Source organism: Osmerus eperlanus, chromosome 6 (assembly GCF_963692335.1).
Source record: "Osmerus eperlanus chromosome 6, fOsmEpe2.1, whole genome shotgun sequence".
NCBI lineage: Eukaryota > Metazoa > Chordata > Actinopteri > Osmeriformes > Osmeridae > Osmerus > Osmerus eperlanus.
The window spans coordinates 5,551,705-5,570,582 of record NC_085023.1 but is presented as its reverse complement, the minus strand read 5'-3'; the positions used below and the strand labels follow the sequence as shown (position 1 = coordinate 5,570,582).

The 18,878-nt window shown below is 47.2% G+C and overlaps 2 protein-coding genes and 1 long non-coding RNA gene across 3 annotated transcripts in view; all 3 read right to left on the bottom strand.

The window, feature by feature from the left end:
* LOC134021996 (uncharacterized) overlaps positions 1-18,878 on the bottom strand; it is an 82,437-nt gene that overhangs the window by 18,599 nt on the left and 44,960 nt on the right. The gene's annotated exons all lie outside the window — the stretch shown is intronic.
* npm3 (nucleophosmin/nucleoplasmin, 3) lies at positions 2-2,390 on the bottom strand. Its single transcript, XM_062463142.1, has 5 exons — positions 2,181-2,390; positions 1,825-1,910; positions 1,545-1,664; positions 1,276-1,369; positions 2-923 (listed from the first exon to the last, which is right to left on the bottom strand). The coding sequence occupies exons 1-5, from the start codon at positions 2,251-2,253 to the stop codon at positions 826-828; spliced, it is 471 nt and encodes a 156-aa protein (XP_062319126.1). The 5' UTR covers positions 2,254-2,390; the 3' UTR covers positions 2-825.
* On the bottom strand, positions 3,116-18,613 carry oga (O-GlcNAcase). Its single transcript, XM_062463138.1, has 18 exons — positions 18,050-18,613; positions 17,511-17,562; positions 17,047-17,144; positions 16,478-16,608; positions 16,100-16,271; positions 15,792-15,890; positions 15,198-15,482; positions 14,478-14,636; positions 14,125-14,318; positions 13,647-13,901; positions 13,108-13,311; positions 12,270-12,444; positions 8,608-8,693; positions 7,302-7,406; positions 7,079-7,170; positions 6,779-6,971; positions 5,655-5,814; positions 3,116-5,504 (listed from the first exon to the last, which is right to left on the bottom strand). Exons 1-18 carry the CDS (start codon positions 18,213-18,215, stop codon positions 5,368-5,370), a joined length of 2,763 nt encoding a protein of 920 aa, XP_062319122.1. The 5' UTR covers positions 18,216-18,613; the 3' UTR covers positions 3,116-5,367.

The window sequence follows — 18,878 nt, the reverse complement described above, 5'->3', positions numbered from 1 at the left end:
ATCACAAGAATTTTACTTTATTTAAACAATTTGTAAACATACAAAAAAATAACACTTCAGAAAGATGCATTTCATAGAACATCATGACATGAGACACCACTCAAAATGGTATAGTAATTTGGTAATCCATGGAACCTCAGTTCATTTTTTTAGTTCCAAAGGAACTTAAATGCCTCTGGACGCAAATGTATATACACAACCAATCAGAACAATGAAGAGCCATCTTAGTTGGTTCTAGCCTCAACTACACTTCTGTATAGTCGCTTAAACCAACCCCATGTCAGGTAAACCGTTCTTACTGGCCCGACCCGAATCTGGTCAGAGGGAAATCTGTTTGAATGGGAACCAGACCAATCTGCCAATGAAAATGAAGCAGGGACTGGCAGAGTAGTCTGGCTCCCAGGCTAAAAGGGGGTTTCAAATATGTCAAAGCATGCAAACAAATACAAATGTGTTCAAACTCTCTTAAAACCTTTAAGGGTTTTGAGTCATTACAGAGTCAACTGCTGGTGTCGTATGTGAGAAAATCACATTTTCTTTGAAGATCAACATCCATACACACTTTTTTATCAATCCTATTCAAAATCCAGATTGTGTCACAAAAAGAATGCAGTGTTTTGTAATAAAACCAAATTCATTCAGTCTCTAAGGGCAAACCCCCTCCAGCCTCAACCACACCATGTTTAGCATGACCAACACCTATGGGTGTCATCTTAGGGCAGCAAAACGGAAGTTGATATATAAAATGTATCTAATGGGATTAAGAACATCCCTTTATTTTTCTTATAAAAAGTCCAAATGAAGCAGGCTCTGACAGATTGTCTTCTACAACTTCTGCTTCTTCTTAGCAGGTTTGATGGGGACAATCTCCTCATCCAGCTCCTCCTCCTCATCGGACAGATCCGACCCAAGCTCGTCTGAGGCTACGGGATGAGAACAGATACTGGGGTTACAACGGACAAGGACCCTGAGGCAGCATCCATTGAAAGCCCAGGCGGTTGTCATGGTAACAGGACATTCCAAGCGGGGTAACCCAGTTTGTCTGACAGAAAACGACATCACACTCCCAGTAAGAATGGATTTCCTAGCATGCGGGAAGCTGTGAAAGTCTGCGTGAAGCTAAGATATGAAAGTGTCAAACTATCAGAAAAAAAGTGATTATACTTTTTAAAAGAATGTATGTGTGTGTGTGAGGGGGGGGGGGGGGTGGACTACCACTGAGTATAGCCATTCTTCCCTCGCTGTGTACAGTACTGCGCACATCAAAAATCTTACCTATGAGGTGAAGTCCACTAACAGTCACAGGCCCTGTTCCAGATCTCAGACGGATGGTCACCGGAGCCTTCAGCTCGAACTCCCCCAGACTCACCTGAGAAACACAGCAGGGATGAGACAGAAACCAATGACTAGACACCATGGCAGAACTCACATTAGGAGACTGTCTGAATGGACTGATAATATCTATTCGTCCTTCATATTAGTCCCCATCTCCCCCTTTGAGAGGCAATGTTTTGTAATGTAAACATTTTAAAAGACTAGTGTACCATAGGCAGGCAGTTGATGTGGAGGTTTGCCACAGGCACAGAGATGGTCTTGCCTCGGTGGTTCATGGCCGTTACCTCAACCACGTTACTTTCCTCTTTTGCTCCCTCTCCAAGACATACCTAAAATACCCCCGACAGAAAAAAACACGTGTTTAGGATACTGACTCACACGCGAGATGCAACGCTACGCTCGAGATTACAGAAGAGCGATTGATCAGAGTACAGATAAATAACTGGTTCATTAAAAAAATGCAATCGGTAACAATAATGAATCTGCTACCGTTCGTAATTCAAGAAAGTGCTCCAAATCCTCCTCTTCATCTCCTTGAAAGGTGTAGAATGGTACTTTGGAAGAAAGTTCACAGCCTGAGAAGATACGATGCCATTTTGTTACACGTGTTTGTCGTTCAATGCCCTCTTAATAGTTCGATATAACTTGGCCAACAACATTTTACCTCATTACATTTATCTACAACGGCAACTAAATACAGACACCGCTAATTTGTTTAGGTATTTTTCAGCCTGGTGTCATTACTTAATAAACGTGCAATTGGCAGTGGCACAGCGATTCCCCACGTGTGCTAATCAAAAGTTAAAAAAAATAATAATATCGCATTTCATAAGCTGCGATCTTACTGAAAACGTAGCTTTCCAGTTTGGATGGTCCCGCACTGCCACACTCCGAGGATTCGTCGTCTGCGTACGACATTGTTATATTCGTAAATTCTTCTGCTGAGATCAAATCACTCCTTCAATCTGAAATAAAACTCGTCGCAACGTTGACTACGTCATTAATATGCGTCCTGAGGCCACGTTCCATACCATAACCTGCCTCCCTCTCCGTCTGGGCTCGTTTACTCCTAACAGTGGGTGTGACCAAACCTTAATTTAAATGGGTCAACAAAGTAAATATAAACATTTATGGTGCCAGCTGACATTTTATCAACCCGCAATATATATCACAATCGCACCCACACCAGAATGCTGTAATCATAGTTTATTCATATGAATCATCTTCTTTTACATACAAATCTTACAGAAGTTGTAGTTTCAGGTGTATGAATCAAAATGCCCCTTCCCATCCGCAAAAGGTATATTCAAGCATAATCAACTGTACAAATGACACCCCTTCCATCGCTACTTCACAGTCACCAGAATGAAGAAGCCAGCATGTCAATAAAGCACAAGCAATGCAGTAAACTGTCCAAGAGGTTACGGTTACTATCTTTATCGCTAGTGTAGCAATAAAGAGGCCAGAGAATCTGGCCACAATGTAGAGATGTATAACACATTGTTTTGCTCTCTATATACATCCTATATCTACTTGTAATCCACTATGAATGATGTCTTTAGAAACCATAGTAATAATACAGAACACCAAGTTACAACAATTTTCAGACCAGGAAGGAGATGTTTGGAACCTCAAACGATTCTTTTTGACCTGAAATGGTTCTTAATGGAACGTCTGGAATCAGAACTGTATTCTCATGTTACAAACTTTTTTTTGTAATAACAGTTTGTGCTCTGAGTAACTCAAAAAGTGGAAGGCAAATTTAGTCATAAAAAACAAACATGGTTGAGTAAATTTATTGTAAATTAAAAAAATTATGGCGCACACAGGCATTGTGGCTTAGAGGTTGACAACCATACTTCTAATTCCCCCTATGTGGACTAAAATGACTTTATTCTAAAACAAACTGTCATCGTGCATACCATGAGCATATAGGCAGATGTTCTACACCTCTCTATGAAGAGGTGACGATGAAAGCACTGGAGGATCAAACTGTTCCTTTTAGAATATGAAACAAAGCAAGCATTCCTTCGAGAATGTTACACCAAACAAGAGTTCCCCTAGTAAAGCTTCTAAAAAAACAGGGAACTAAACAGTGAACAAATTGAAAAAAAAGAAAAAAAGAATGGACCACTCATTGGCACAGTCCTCGTGTATGGAGGACTCTGGGCTACAGTATCAAATACATCACATTGTCAGGCAGCGACTGTACACAGAGGACACGGCAGGGCAGCCTCTCAGGTAACAAACAAGAACATTCCTGTAATAATCATCTTCATCAAAGTGCTTTTTACTATCTTCAAGATTTACAAAAAACAAACAAAGCAAAAACGAGGAGAAAACACGTTTTGAGTACAAAACATTGAACAATTAAGATACAAAAAAGCCTCCTCCGCACACACACCCCTGCAGGTCGGTGCCACTTTGGTGATAGGCGGATGTGACCTAAGCACAGAGGTATGTTGCTATACACCAGAATAAGGACGTCTACTCACAAGTAACAGGTAGAAATATAAATGTCCAGAACAGATAATCGTCTTTACTCAGCATGGTAGGGGAATGCTCTCTGCGTGCTGTTTATCTAGCTGGATTGTAGACATGCTGTATGCTGGATCCAGCACAGGCACCCAGGGACCTTCTGGGGATAGTAGTAGGACGTTCCCCTTATCCTTGGCCAAGAAAGGTCGGGAAGATGAGCTGGTAGGCTATGGTGGAGTGAAGCTAGTGTTGAAACTATGGAGATGGATCCAGGGAGGCTAATATTACTCAGTGTCTCTGGTTGAAGCTCAACCAAACCCAGGGATTCATTACCTGTGCATTAGGTTGGGATATCTGTTGCTGTTTTGATTTGCGTGCTACAGTGTACTAAGGGCCGTCAAGGAGGCTGGACATTGAGCCACTCGTCCGAGAAGGAGCAGACACAGGGCAGACTAACCCTTAACCCCCAACTCCAGCTGACTGTCTGACAGACAAACTTCCAGTCTGACAGACAAGAAAGAGTAACACCAGGCTCTCTAGTAGGACATTAAACACATGCAAGGCAATGAACCAAAAGGCCATATATGTATAGTATATCAATATACAGTATATATCAACTGAAAAGCAATACACAAAACAAATACACAAACAAAAAAGCTGAGAACCGTGTAGATCCATGGACTAGGCTACTTCTATCCAGGTGGAGACGGACCCAGAGGCAGGTTCCTCTGGTCGTCAGTCGTCTCCACTAACACTTCCTTCTACAGGCGTGTGGGTCTCCTGGAAAACCGAAGATGTTTGTTTTTGTTTTTACACCCCTCCCCCCATGGATGAACTTAAGGAACACAAGTGCCAGTAATCAAGTTCAGAAATGTCCTTCCTGCTGCTGTCCTGCAGTCTTGCACTAGGGGGCCTCTTTCCCTCCCTCCCCACACAGCCCTGCGCCCCCGACCAGAGTGCTACAGGGCTGGCTCCGATGTGAGAAGCTGGGGAACACCTGTGTGTCAGGTAGAGTGGTAAGCGCTCGTTGGAGACTATAGGCCGGCCTTTCTATCAATTTCTTGGTTCCCTGTGGTGTGGTGTAGATGGGCTGGTGGAGGGAGGGAAGGTGAAGGGGTTGAAGGCTAAAGGAGCCGGAGGAGCCTAGGCCAGCTCCTGCTATCTGGAGCCGCATGGGGGAGTAGTCGCCTCCTGCTCCATTCTAACGCCCAATCACGGAGGGAAACTCTCCTCCATCTCGGCTCTAATCCCCAACACACAAATACACATACACGCACAGACAGGACTCATTGACAGCCTGCTGAAGATGAACCCCTGGGCTCCTGGACCTAGTGGATCCAGAGGAGCTCCAGAACATCTATGGAAAGCACCTTGGGCCTTGAGGGATGACCAAGCTTCGAAAACCTGGCCACCCTCGGGCTGGCCCTGATGATCATGTGGTAGAAAAACCCTCATGGATGGTACGGGTGGCAGGCGAGCGCCCCCCCCCCCCCTCCCTCCCCCTCTCGCCGTTTCTTTCTCTGTACACTCCATCAGTTCCACTAGGGGGCACTCTCAGAGGCTGCGACCCATGATGATCACGTCTTTTGGGAAGCCCTCCATCTTGGCCACCTCGAAGCAGCCCAGTTTACTGTAAAAGTCCAGCATCCGCTTATCTGTCTGGCGCACCTCGCAGAACGCGCCGTGGGAGCCTGGGGAGGGAGATAGAGAGAGGAGGGAGGGGGGGAGACAGCACGAAGGGAAGAGAGAGAGAGGAGTGGGAAAGAGAGAGTGAAGATCAGAACCCATCCCTCCTTTTCAATTCGACAGGCTGGTTTTCCCACGTCATGGACACCACCTACCATTGGCCTTGATTGACGAGAGTAGGCATCCCATCATGCTCTTGGCCACGCTGGGGTCAGTGACCTTGGCGTGGACGTCGACCTTGATGAGGGAGGGGAAGTTGGAGAGGAAGGTCTCCGGAAGTCCCTCCACTTCCTCGTGGAAACTCAGCATCATCTTCTACAGAGGAACAGAGAGAAGATGGGAGAGGGATGGGTACAGCTCAATGGTAGAGCAAATCAAGCAAATCAAAGTCTGACTTTCAACTCCCCTGTACATCGCTTTGGATTCTGCTAAATGAACAAATTATGAATAGCAGGGCTCAACGTTAAAAAAAATTTAACAACAAAACCAAACTGTCTGGATGAAACTGTGAAACCTCTGGTCCCTCAATGCTAATATATAAAAGCTTCCATAGCATTTCATCAGTATGATACTGAGTACCCAAGTCTACACCATTCTTCTGCTGCAGTTCAATAGCCCGGGGGAACGAGGCGAACGGCTGGCCGTCTTAATTACATGATATGCCGTTGTTATAAGTCGTGCAATACCTCGATGGGCATCTGCAATTAAATTCCTGACCAGCATGGTCAACAGTCTGGAAGATGGATTGTCAACCAGCTGTCACGCAAACCAGGTGCTGTCTGCTATTAGCATGGCTGGTCAGGGAATTGCCGGTGCCTGTGTAAAAATATCCACTTTTGTCTGCTTTAGACGGGAACATTCGACAGACGACACAGTGCATCTTAGTTACATTAAAAAGTCGCTTCCGTTTGAGCTCGTAGCTCTCCTTTGCTGCCATCTTCACTTCAGTGTCTCGCGCCAGTGGTAAACTTTTTATTGAGATTAGAGAATTACAATTTGACAACCACTCACTACTCAACTCTTGATTGGTCAACGTTGCGCCCCACGAGCAGTGGCCTGATCGGGCCAGTGAGTTGCTAGTTTAACTGTCCCGACGTAACTTTTTACTGGCCCCGGGCCATCGTTATTGTCGAGCCCTGAATAGGGAGGAGAGCTTGAAGCTATTTGGATGTTACGTTTTCTGCCTTTTCAGCAGATGTTTTTACCCCGGGGAGGTACAAGGAGAGACTTGAAAATGGGACCCCAGCGAGGTGCTGAGGAACCAGGCCGGGCCTCCTACCTCGGCCTCGGACAGATCCTTCTGGCAGTCGGGCTTGTTGTACTTCTCCTGCATGGAGGGGATCCAGCTCATATTGCACGTCTTGACGAAGGGCTTGACGTCCAGGGAGCCCAGGGCGTAGCCACAGATCCCCTCTTCATCCTCCAGGACGAAGCCGTAGTCTGGGCTGTGGGTCAGGAATCCTCCCACCAGCCTGCACGCACGCACACACACGTCTTTGGTCAGACCGTACCATGTCAAGTGGAGCCTTCCTTCCCTGAAGTTATCGGTGGAGAGCCATACGTGTTCTCCAGGTCCTACCTGTCTCCTATGAGGTCTGGCTCCTGTTCGGAGAACGGAACCTCCTCTATCCCTTCAGAATACATCTCCTTGCAAATCTTATAGACTGCAGGCTGCAAAACAAACACACACACACACACACACACAGTTAGACAGGGGTGTGATGGGGAACACTACATGCACGACAACACTTTGAAACCCAATTACACACACAGTGATCCAAAAGGTGTAATCTTCTCCTCACCTCATCCTTGGGATAGTAGGGCCGTATGGAATAGATTTTGGAGGTTGGCATTGAAGGTGGAGGCTGGTAGAAAAGATCGTTTGCCCCTTCTATAGGCAACAATCTCTGTGGGTATCAAAACAGATGTGTTTAGGGGATCTGGGACTCTGATACAGAGTTGGCTGCCTATCATTTACTGCAGCTGAATCACTGTCCCTCCAGAATGAGCTAGGCCTCAACACAAGCCTTGCCTAGACGGACAACATGGACTCATTCTGAGGCTCATTCTGGAGGGACAGTGGAAGACCTCAGTAAATGACAAACTTGATGGCAAAAATATCTGAACTTTTCTATCACTAAAAGAGCATTGCTCCAAAAAAAGCAATGCATAACATATTTTTTGAAGAGAGAGAGAGAAAACAGAGTGTGAGGGTGTTGACTTGGTCTGAGGAAAGGCGTTACTGGCTAGAGGAGATGCTCCTTTTCCCATGTGTCTAAAGGCATCGCAAGTACTCGCTGGCGCTGCGCAGAGGGCCCTCCTGTTGAGAAAGGTTGTGATGCAGGCGCAGGGGAGAGACAGGCAAAACTCCAGGAGCAAAACAACACTGGCAAGAGCTGCCCGAGGATACACTACCATACTACCTAGCAGTAAGTTGTTCTCTAAGACTACATGCCATGCAGGCTTTTTGCTGTTCGCAAAGCCTGAGACGGCGCACGACTAGAGCAGTTAAGTTGGAGTTTTTTTGTCGTGGAGTTTTTGTTTTTGAGTCTCGCGGGAGGTCTCGCTTGCGTTCTCGCTGGCGCTGCGATGCTTTAAAATGCTTGCGCGTGCAAAAAAGGGGGGGGGAGGGAGAGGGGGGTAATTTTTTTGCGCTGTGCTTTCCTGCAAAGAAATGAGATGTCATGGAAATAAAATCCCTAGCCATGCTCGCTAGCGTCCGCGTGCGCCAGGGAAGAGCAGCATCTCCTTTGGGCAGTCGCTGAAAGAATTTCGAATTTAGAGATTGTTAAAAACAACGTAATGCCTGTTTGAGCAGAACAAGCTTTCGTTCTCCCATGAGGTCAATTTCTTTCAATGAAATCATTTCCCAAAAGTATAACAAACGCTCACCTCGAAGCCAAAGATGTGGGTGTCTGTTAAGAAGTAGAAGGAATGGGGTGAATCCACCATCCACAGAATCCAAAAGTCTATCGTCAGATATCAGCTCCCCTTTCCCAGACCAAACCCTTGCATCTTTTCATATAAGCGTGCGCGCAACACTGAACACACATTCTAACATTCGATACAAACTCGTTTTTTCAGCTGTGAAGTCAGTGTGAGGGATACCTGGAACTCTCCTGCTAGACCGCCCCTAAAGGCCCAGGCCTCTTGGTCTCCACTAAGGAACTGTGCTGAGGTCTGACTACGACACCCTGTTAGGAGCACAGCCAAGCGGACATCAGGTTACCATAGTGACAGGGCGCTCCAACGGAGATGGAGGGAACGGGGGAGGGGGAGCGGGTATATCGGCGTCCGTTATCATTATCCAAAGACAACAAATATTTATAAATGTTATTTAGTGTTTTGGTTCCATGTAAAGGATTTGTAAAAAACAAAAAATATTTTTGGGGGGGGTTGGCCTACTGGGGATCAAGCAACCAAAGCTTACTTCTGGAAGTGGAAATCCTTCCTAACAAAAATACATCATCAAGGTGACCAATCTCAGACCACTACTTTTGAGGTCTAACTGAGAAGTCCTTATTATTCCTCTCCTCAGGTGAACACACTACGACCATCTCAGAGATCTCTGTAACTGGGCCCTTTAACGTTCCATCAAGTACTACTGGTGTAGTTTGTCACGCAAACTACGAGAATGTGAATCATCTCGACACAAGCCCTTCTCTCTGTATAACGGGCAGTGTGTCGACTCGCACCGTTTCACACAGGTCGATACTTGAGAGGTTCTAACTGGGCCTCTGAGATCAGCTCAACCTCAACACGTTCCTTGAACCTAACATGGAGGAACCATTGAGAACGTTCCCTCAGTCCAGGTCTGGGTGCCTCGTTGGTCTGGTCTGTAAGCTTCAGCTGCCATCACCCCACTGTTCTCATCTCAGCTCCTCGTCTGAAGTCACATTCTCCTCCTATCTGCCTCGTCACATGACCGGGGAGCGGGCCTCATCAAACCAGCAAGAGAGATAGACGAGAGAGGGAGAGACAGAGAGGAGAGAGAGAGAGGAGGGATATTTCCTTCTAAGCACCTAAGTTTGTGTCAGATAAGGTCTATTCTGAAGGCCAAGAGACCCAGCAGAGATGCTGAACTAGGGGGAGAGGAGGGGGAGCAGGTGCCGGAAGGTTCTCAGCACTCCTGAAACTCTCTAAATGTTGCTTGCCCTGTCAATTTCCAGAACATTTACAAAACAAGGGAAGTCTACACATGACTTCTAAAGATGTTTGACCTATTTGTCATGCTCTACGCACATGCAGCAAAAGGACAATAAAGCTTTCGAAAACTTGAATCTTGAAGGGGGTGGAGATGACGTTTGGACTACACCTAGTGGCAAGCCACATCGCCATGTCATGTGACGAGACCAATGCAGTGCGCTGCAGCCGGGGCAGGAAACACCCCTGCTATGACCTCTCAACCTCACCCTGACCTTTAAGAGCACTTCCTGTGAGAAGCGGGAACCAATCAGCGCACAGATGCACCCGCAGAGGGAGGGGCCTCATAGCTGGCTTTCACTTGTAAACCCCACGTGTTAATGCTCCAAGATTACAGGAGCAGCAATGGCCACTCAATGAGCTCATTACTTAACTTTTTACCAGTTACCTGCAAGCAGGCTACATTACTAGTCACAAAGACTCTGGTGTTGTGTTACCCAACCAATCAGAACTGGTTTGAGGCTGACATTTGGGCCTGTGGTTCTAGTGGGTCTACGGGCCTAACGATACAGAGAACATGATGTGGGATGAGAGTGAGAGCCAGGGATGAGTCCGTTAACAGGTGCCTCTGGCGCTGGAGGGCCGTCTCTACAGGACAGCTGATGGAGATGAAACCACGTTAGAGAGAAGCTGTCAGAGAAAGAGATGTTGGCGTTAACACGTCTTAACACGGATACTAAAACATCGCTGCGCAAAAATGTGACTTCATCCGGAGGGCTGCTTCATCCCTTTCCATCTCAATCCCAATCAGAAGTTTGTTTTTTCCTTTTCCGCTATCGTAACGTTTTGCTGTTATGAGAATGGGGTTTCGACCCCTAACGGAAACCACACAAAAACGTGACAAGGCCTACATAGTGAGTACATTGGCCACTGGCGATCCAATAGCAGTAGAAAGTGTTGGGAGTGGATGCGTCCATCTGCACATGGCGAGGGGAGAAACAATAGAAGATATTCATTAATAACTGTTCTCAGTTCAACACCAGGGAGGAGGGGACTGAATGCCAGCTGCAGGGCATCAGGGGGAGGAAGAGGACCATGGGAAAGGAGAGATTTAAATGTCCTGTGTGGACACATGGGCCATCAACACATTAGAATGTGTCAGAACTACATTATTGTGTCAGTGGGACTGAAAACAAATATACCGGCTCTTTGATCAATGGATATTTGTCGTTTCTTTTCCCCTACAATCGTTAGTGTATAGTTGGGGCTTGTACAAAACGGGTCCATTTTGTCAGTGACTTTGGTGTGGAGGTGGATCTGCCAGTGTGGGCTTGCTGCCTGCTGTGTGGTAGAGTCGTTTAGGGTCCTCAGCTTGTCCATCTAGACAAGGACAGGACAGAAACCTGTGGATGAAACTGGGTTATGGGGAGACTACAGACCATGCTGGTGCTTCACACTCCATCAAGGCAGCCTCTCTGGGTCTGGTCTTCTAGCTGGATCAGGGCACACCTATCGCCTCCGTGTGTGTGGTTGTAAGAGAGACAGTGCTTATGTGTGGTGGTGGTAGGGGGGAAACGGTGTGTGAGAACAGGTTTGTGTGTGTGTGTGTGTGTGTGAGACAGAATGTTTTTGTCCAGCTGGAGAATGCATGAGTGAGATCATTGTTTACAGAAACAGTAGATGAGGCGCTACCCCAGCTCAGCTCTGATGCAGCTAGAAGGAACCTTCCAGGAGAGCTTCTAGATCTCTGATCATCTATTCAACAACGTTCCCTTCACAGGACTCTTCACAGTGGAGCTTCTACAGTTCCACAAGACATATCCCGAAGGTAGAAGTTCAGGCTTAGTTGTTTGCTATTGCACCAGAATGGTCTTACCTTCCCCAGTCAGTCACCTGTCTCTCCAAGCTCGCGTGCGCGCTAGGGCATGGAGGGGAGTGTGTGTTTACGCAGCAGTGATGTGACACACAGCAAGCAGCATTAACCCAGCTGAACGTCCTTCCACACAGAGGTCAGACCTCAGTCAACACAGCTAACTGGAGGGGGGCGCTTAGCGATGCAGTCAGCATTCAGTCAGTAGTAAACAAGTAAACAAATACACAAACAAATGGAAAAAAGAAGCATCATAGCGACTATAGTATCATGATCTTGGCTAGTCATTGTGGTGCGATTAGGTCTAAAATGAAGGTTTTGCACATCTGTTAAGCAGACAATGAATGGCTTCGCGAGCTACATTTCTTCCCGCCACAGAAAACCCTTGTTTGTGTAAACTTACTTGGCAAATAAAGCTAATTCTGATCATCTTTTCTTTTTCTTTTCATGAATCCACCCTCAGTCCGCTATCAATCAGACAGGCAGGGTCTTCAGTCACACTGTTCTAAAGCTGAATATGGTTGTGTGGATGTCTCCGTCTACCACGCAGGGAGATAAGACAGACTAAGGCCGTCCTGGTGACCGTATCTAAGCTATCAGCCTGTGTTGTGTTCCTGCTACATAAGAGCTCTGAGCTCTCCTCTAGATGAGACTCCTCCATGTCTTCACCACCAGAGGTGACCATAGCTGTCTCTGTGTGGTCTCTCCGGTTGATATCTCTACTGCACCCCTTGTCTGGTGATCCACAGCTACGTACCTAGCCACTGGACGAAAGACTTGACCATGGAGACGATGCTCTTGATGTCCCAGATGTATGGGTACAGGTCGTACAGGATGGTGCGGTTGACAGAGTTGGACAGACGGGTGAACATCTGGATCACGGAGCAGCACATCTCCTCAAACGTCTCGGCCCTGGTCCGCCACTCTGCCACCTGCAGGACAGGGCAGGAATGGAGAAGGAGGGTGGGGGTGGAGGAGGAGGAGAGCGAGAGAGACAGAGAGAGGGACGGACAAAGAGAAAGGGAGAGAGAGACTGTTGAAAAAAGCATCTAAAAGCATCAGGGTTCTCCCAACATAATACAAATAAAGATAGAACCCTGAGCTCTAATGAACTTATGGGGAGAACCGTGTCCATTTAGCAGTGAGAACACACACCACCACCCCATGGCAGCAAAGGGTACTGCTTGTACCACCCCTATAGTTCTGCATATCCACCATTTTGAGTTTGGAGTTCCCAGGATCACCACCAAACCTGACCGCATTTACAAGCTCAGAACTTCTTATATTTGTCAGGCCCTTCTCTCTCCCTGGGCCACTACTACCCAAGAGAGGGCAGTAAAACTATTATACCCACAGATCTATAACCATCACTAACTAGAAGCTTCCATCCATCAGTCTCTCTATCCATTCATCACTATCCATCCTTCCCTATTACTCCTTTGGTACACTGTCCCATCTATCTACATCCATCCTTCCCTCCCCCTACCTTCTGTGTCTTCTTGCCTATCTATCTATCCCTCCTTCCTCCCTCCCCCTACCATCTCTGTCTCCTTGTCTGTCTATCCCACCCTCCTTCCATCCTCCCTCCCTCCTACCTTCTCCGGCTCCTCGCCCTTGCAGTTGACGCTGACGGTGTTGCTGTTGGCCCGGAGCCAGTTGAACTCCTTGAGCATGAGCATGGCCTTGGGCCCATGCTCGTAGGGCAGGTAGAACATCTCAGCCAGCAGGCTGAGGTCCTCCAGGGACAGGGGCTCCACCATGAAGCGAGCTTTCTCTCCCGGTCCAGGCACAAACACCTCCTGTGGGGGAGGAGAGAGGTGGGTCAGGGCGGGGCGGACTGGACCTAATCTAGTCCAGGAATTGTGTTGAAGAAGCATTGCAGTTGAAGCATTGTTTCAGGAACAATTAGCAGATCAGATGACATCAAACTATGCCTGGTAGCTGAGATGTTATTTTACACCGTGCCTGGTGAAATCACCACTCCTTGACTGTGACCACCAAAATACTGTTAGAACTATGCACTTCTGCTCCTTATTCTTCTGCTGCACTGTTTGTATGCCGCTATGGATTTAAAAAAACTTCTGTGAAATGAATGCAATGAAAAATGAATGGAAAAGAATACTTCCGGCCCCACCTGTTTTAGCTGCTCATCGGTCTGCATGGGAGCCACGTCACTGCCCGAGTCTTCCTGTAGGCACTCCTCCAGGGACTTGGACTCGGCCAGGCTCTCCTTGTCTGTGTCCATGGGCCTCAGGTCCTCAGACATCTTCTCAGACAGCAGGGGGCTGGAGGTCTTGGCCTCGGAGTCGACCTCTGCCCCAGCCTCGTCCTGTTTCTCCACGGCCATCTCCATGGGCTCCTCGTCCGAGTCTTTCTTCTCTACCTCCACCTGGAGGAACGGAGGCCACATGTCTCTCAACTCAAACACAGGGTAGGTGCCCTAGCGCTAGCACGAACCGTCTTCTGAGACGAGGAAGGTTCTGGACCTACAGGGTCAGAACACTGATCCGATTCTTTTTTCTTTTCTTTTCTTGAAGGACTTTCATTGAGATTTAACTGTCACGGTAAATCGTTTGATTATTTGTTGGATTGATTTCTACAGCAGCACCCACCTCCTCCACCTCCTCCGCCCGGGGCTTGGTCAAAGGGTGGGAGTGTGGGTCCGGGCAGAGGGAGGGGGCCACAGGGGACATTATGGGCTGCTGGAACACAGTGGTCACCGTGGTGGCGGAGCAGAGGGAGGAGGCGCCCATGGAGGTCACGTCTATGGCTGAACTTTTGGCTCCGCTGTGAGGCACCTGGCGACCTGTGAGAAGAACCACATAAGGAAATGACTTGATACCATCAACAGATTTGAGGCATTATCAGCTACTCTGTATGAAACGTTAAGGACATGTTCAGAAGCTACAACGACCGAAACTGAAGTGTCGGGTTAATTATCCAGGAGCGATTAGCCAGGTCTTACTGTTGTACTGGTGAGGCACGCCGAACTCTCCCAGCCACTCGTTGAGGGCAAGCTTGAGGGCCAGCTGTGGGCTGTACAGCATGTCGGTCTCCAGCTCCTCGTCACTGCCCTCGTTCTCCAGCTTGATCTGGATGGACACGGTGCTGTCCTCTCCATCAGCTGGACGAGAGGGAGGAGGCAGGGAGGACAGGAGAGAGGAGGATGGAGAGATGAAGAAAGAGAAGGAGGGAGGGAGGAGATAAGAGGAGAAATTCGATGGAGGAGGGGAGGGGGGGAGTGAACGAGAGAGAGAGGGAGGGGCGAGAGAAGAGAATGTGAAAGTGACACACAAAGAGGGGGGTGTGTGTGACACAAAGAGATAATTATAGCAACATGTCAAATGATTGTTTTTGATCTATTTCCAAAGCTGACCCCTTACCACCTGCTAACCTCAGCTAACCCTGTCAGGTAGGTGGGACTGAGCTAACCAATTCAAAACAAACAGTCCTGCAGGACTTGAAATAGACACCCGACTCTTAACATCCCTCACACATGGATTAACAAGCATGTGTGACAGTTTGTGTAGCATACTGCTCCTGCAAACAGGAAGTGTACATCTCTGTTTAGCAGAGATTATGCCAATTCTTTAATTTTAGGCTAAATAAATCTATGCTAAAGAAGCATATTGAACACTGAGGCACATTTCCCTTTCAGAGTCTAAGAGTGAGAGCCCAGACTTACTCATGACCACGTCCTTCCGTACGCCGTTCATGTTGGACTTGTACCAGGTGGCCAGTGTGTGGATGGCCACGAAGTTGGACTCAAACTCGCAGTTGGGGTTGGTGAGGACTCCCTTGAGCCTGGGGATGAGCTCCGTGGAGCGGCCCTTGTAGGGCCCCAGGAACAGCCTCTTCTGGTCGTAGTCATTGGCGTGGATGTTGTCCCAGATCACTGGCGCCCGCCTCAGGATCTTCGACACCTCCTCGATGGACTCCACCGTGATGTCCTTCGACACCACCTTGGGTCCTGCCGAGAGAGGGACGACATCAGAGGTTCAGGCACATCGTGAGAGAAGGGACTCTCTCCTACTAGATATCTTTGGGAATTAAGTTTGTCTACGGGGCTTCAATAGTTCAATGCATAGGGGTGCTTAATGTGATAATATTCAGGATTCCCGGATACAAGAACTAGACCGGGGTGAGGTCGTCTCTGAATTCAGGGTTAACTCCGCTTAAAGGGAAACACGTGGTTTAAGGTGTAGATGTGTTGTAGCATGATCGAGAAGCTGTGTGGAGGTATGGGAACCTCCCATAGCAGGGCCCGGAGCCCACCCACCTGTCCAGAGCACCTCTATCCCTGGGAGGAGCTTCTCTCCCACGGTGTGGAGGTAGGGCGACTGCGAGACGTTAGGGTAGCAGAAGGTTCCACAGTACTCTGGTTAGGACGGACAAGCAACACACCAAAGAAATCAACTCACGGCTATGCAACACCAGACTTGGAAACAATTATCCTCTAGCATGCATTTTTTTATGAAGTGATAGCATTTTCAGACCTGTGGACTATGAAGTGTGTGTTGTGTGTGTGTGCGTGTGTGTGGGGGGGGGGGGGGGGGGGGGCGGGGAAAAGGGGGTTGGGTTAGTTACCTGTGGGGCAGAAGAGAAAGGTCTCTGGCTCAGAAAGGTACTGGAAGATCTCGTTAGTGAGCGACACCTGAGCATGTGCGAAGGAGCTGAACACTTCCTTGTCGGCAGGGCACATGTTGTGGTCGATGTCGTCAAACAGCAAGGCGAAAGACTTGCAGCCAAAATGAGAGACCTGCGGGGAGGGGACGGCCATTGTGGTGTCAGATGTAAAGCCCTGTCATGCGGTAATCTGGACACAGATTAAGGACTCATCTCGAATAATCTGAGATGCTTGTTTCATGGAGAATCTCTATTGATGGACCAGCCTTAAGCCCTGAGACATGAACAAAGCCTGTGTCTCTGCTACTCGGCCAGAGGTGACATAATAAGCAGTCTTACCTGATCCAGCTTTCTCTTGAGGGTGGAAACCTCCTTCAGGTTGGAGAAGGTGATGTCTAAACCGGGCGAGATGGCGTATATGAACTCTATCCCATACTCCTTAGCGGCACTGATCAGGGTCATGAGTTGTTCTGGGAGATGAGGAAAGAGAGAAAAAGGGGGGGGTGGGGGGTTGAAGGAAAGAGAGAAACATAAAGGGGGTAAATTTGGAGAAGGCACGTACATTGTATTACACACTAATAAATACGCTTTGCGGGGCACACTTTGAACACACATTAATACATGGTAGGGAATGTGACCCAGAAGGGCCTTGTGACCGACCTTGCGAGAAATAGCCGTATCACCAGGACGTCCAATAGCTTAAATAGTTGGCTTGTTAGGATAGATTTAACATAGCGGTTTGAATACCAACCTGCGTACCAGACACTCTCTCCAGTTCAGTTAAGCACTGCCCAGACGGATAAAGGATTTGGCTAATGCAGATTCAAACTGACTGAAAAGGCAATACTGAACATAAGGGATGGGGAGGGGAGCATATGGGAATTATAAATGGAAGTAGTGTCTCTCACCTGCTTCTTCTACAGAGTACATCTCCCTCCAGAACATTCTGTGTTTGTAGTCGTCTTTAGGGGCATAGAGGTAGGTGTTCAGACCCCATTTCTGTTGCCTGGGGACACACAGCATGTGCTATGGTTAGAACAGGAAGGCCAAGGCTGGCTAGCATATGATCCAGTGATGTAGTCTACGTGATATAAGGGCACACACCTTGTGTCCACTATAAAATGAGCAGTTATGCATGGGTGGGGGGGACGGCATGGGGAGGGTTGGAACTTCATGCTAGACTACACCACTGATGTCATCTATTATACTGTGCAAGAACAGCATTAAAATCTAATTAAATATTGATTATGAAAGATGGGGGTCCCACGGCTGGCATAATTGGGGGAAATACATTAGTTACATTTAACTTACATTTAACAGATTAGTTAAATGACAGAGGCAGATGTGGAGAACTGCTAACATGTTGAATTACCTTCTAAACAGCTCTTTTCTTTGTTCCATTGTCCATGGACGGCCATAGAAACCTGTTTCAGACAAAAAAGGAGACAAATGTGTTCAGTTTTTAAATGCTGAAAATGTGAGGCTCTTGTGGCAACCCTGTAGTTCGGTTTACAATTCACTGCACCCCTTTTGACTGTCTGCTATTCCTCTCTGCAACGATGGTTGTTGCACTCGGTAACAAAACCCTACTATTATAACATCGTAATTTAATCTTAAGTGTGCTGCTAACATCCATGATTAGTGGTAAAGAGGTCGTTTTAATCTTCTATCATGTAATATGACACAATTCCATCTGCAGACCACACAGGGCCTTAATGAATATATTATGCTAGGTAATAGCGTGCGACTTAATTATGATAATATTTGGTATTTATTATTTTAATTTCTGTAAAATGATAATACAACCATCCTCGCAAGCAAATTATTGACAATGGTTGACAATGTCGGGTAGGCATCATGCAAAACGATATAATTGACTGAATGACATTAATTCTTCGCAAAATGCATCACCTTCCACCACTCCACTGATGAATTTTCTTTGACCAGTCAGCTCAACTCCAATGCTCGGTTCTTCGACCGGTCCGGGAGCTTCGGCACAAGCATCGTTGGAGACTGGACTGGGGTTCGGCTCGCCCTCGACCTGACTCGGCTCCAACTTCTTGTCTTTCTGAACCATTTTCTAATTAAATTCTAGAGCTGCTAGCAATACTATCGGATACAGCTGGTGATGGAGACAAAAACGATTCTTACAAGAAAATCCTGACCCGATACGCAAGTTAGGGGGTTAGTAGACCATCTGGTCGACTTGCAAAAAGGAGGCGAATTTTAGCTCTATACCGTGTTTTATAACGCTGGCTGCCGAAGCTAGGAACAGCTACAGCTAGCAAATGTTATCGACAGAATTCCAACAAATGCTCAGCGTCTCGATTCTAATAAATATCAAGTAATATGCTACATAATTTCCGTTAACGCACTCATACACAAAATAAGATCAATATTCCGTTTTTCGGTGGATGTCAATTTGTCTTCCCGTTGTATTTGCCGTAGTTTCTTCCAGCTTCTTCCTGTTTACACCTACTGCGCATGCCCATGAGACTAGATTCAACCAGTAACAACCGGATTTCTCTGACAAAACACATTCAAGATGGTGATGTTTCAACAAGATGTACTACGATCTCAGAAATGACAACACGTTTAGACAGCTTTATGGACATCTGAAGTTCTGATCAAGACAGCTTCACCGTTCGCTTCTGTTTAAAGGAATAGCTATACGGATTATTTTGTTTTCACGTATGCTTCAGACAGATTCATTTTTTCGACGGTATTTGGGGAAGTTGAA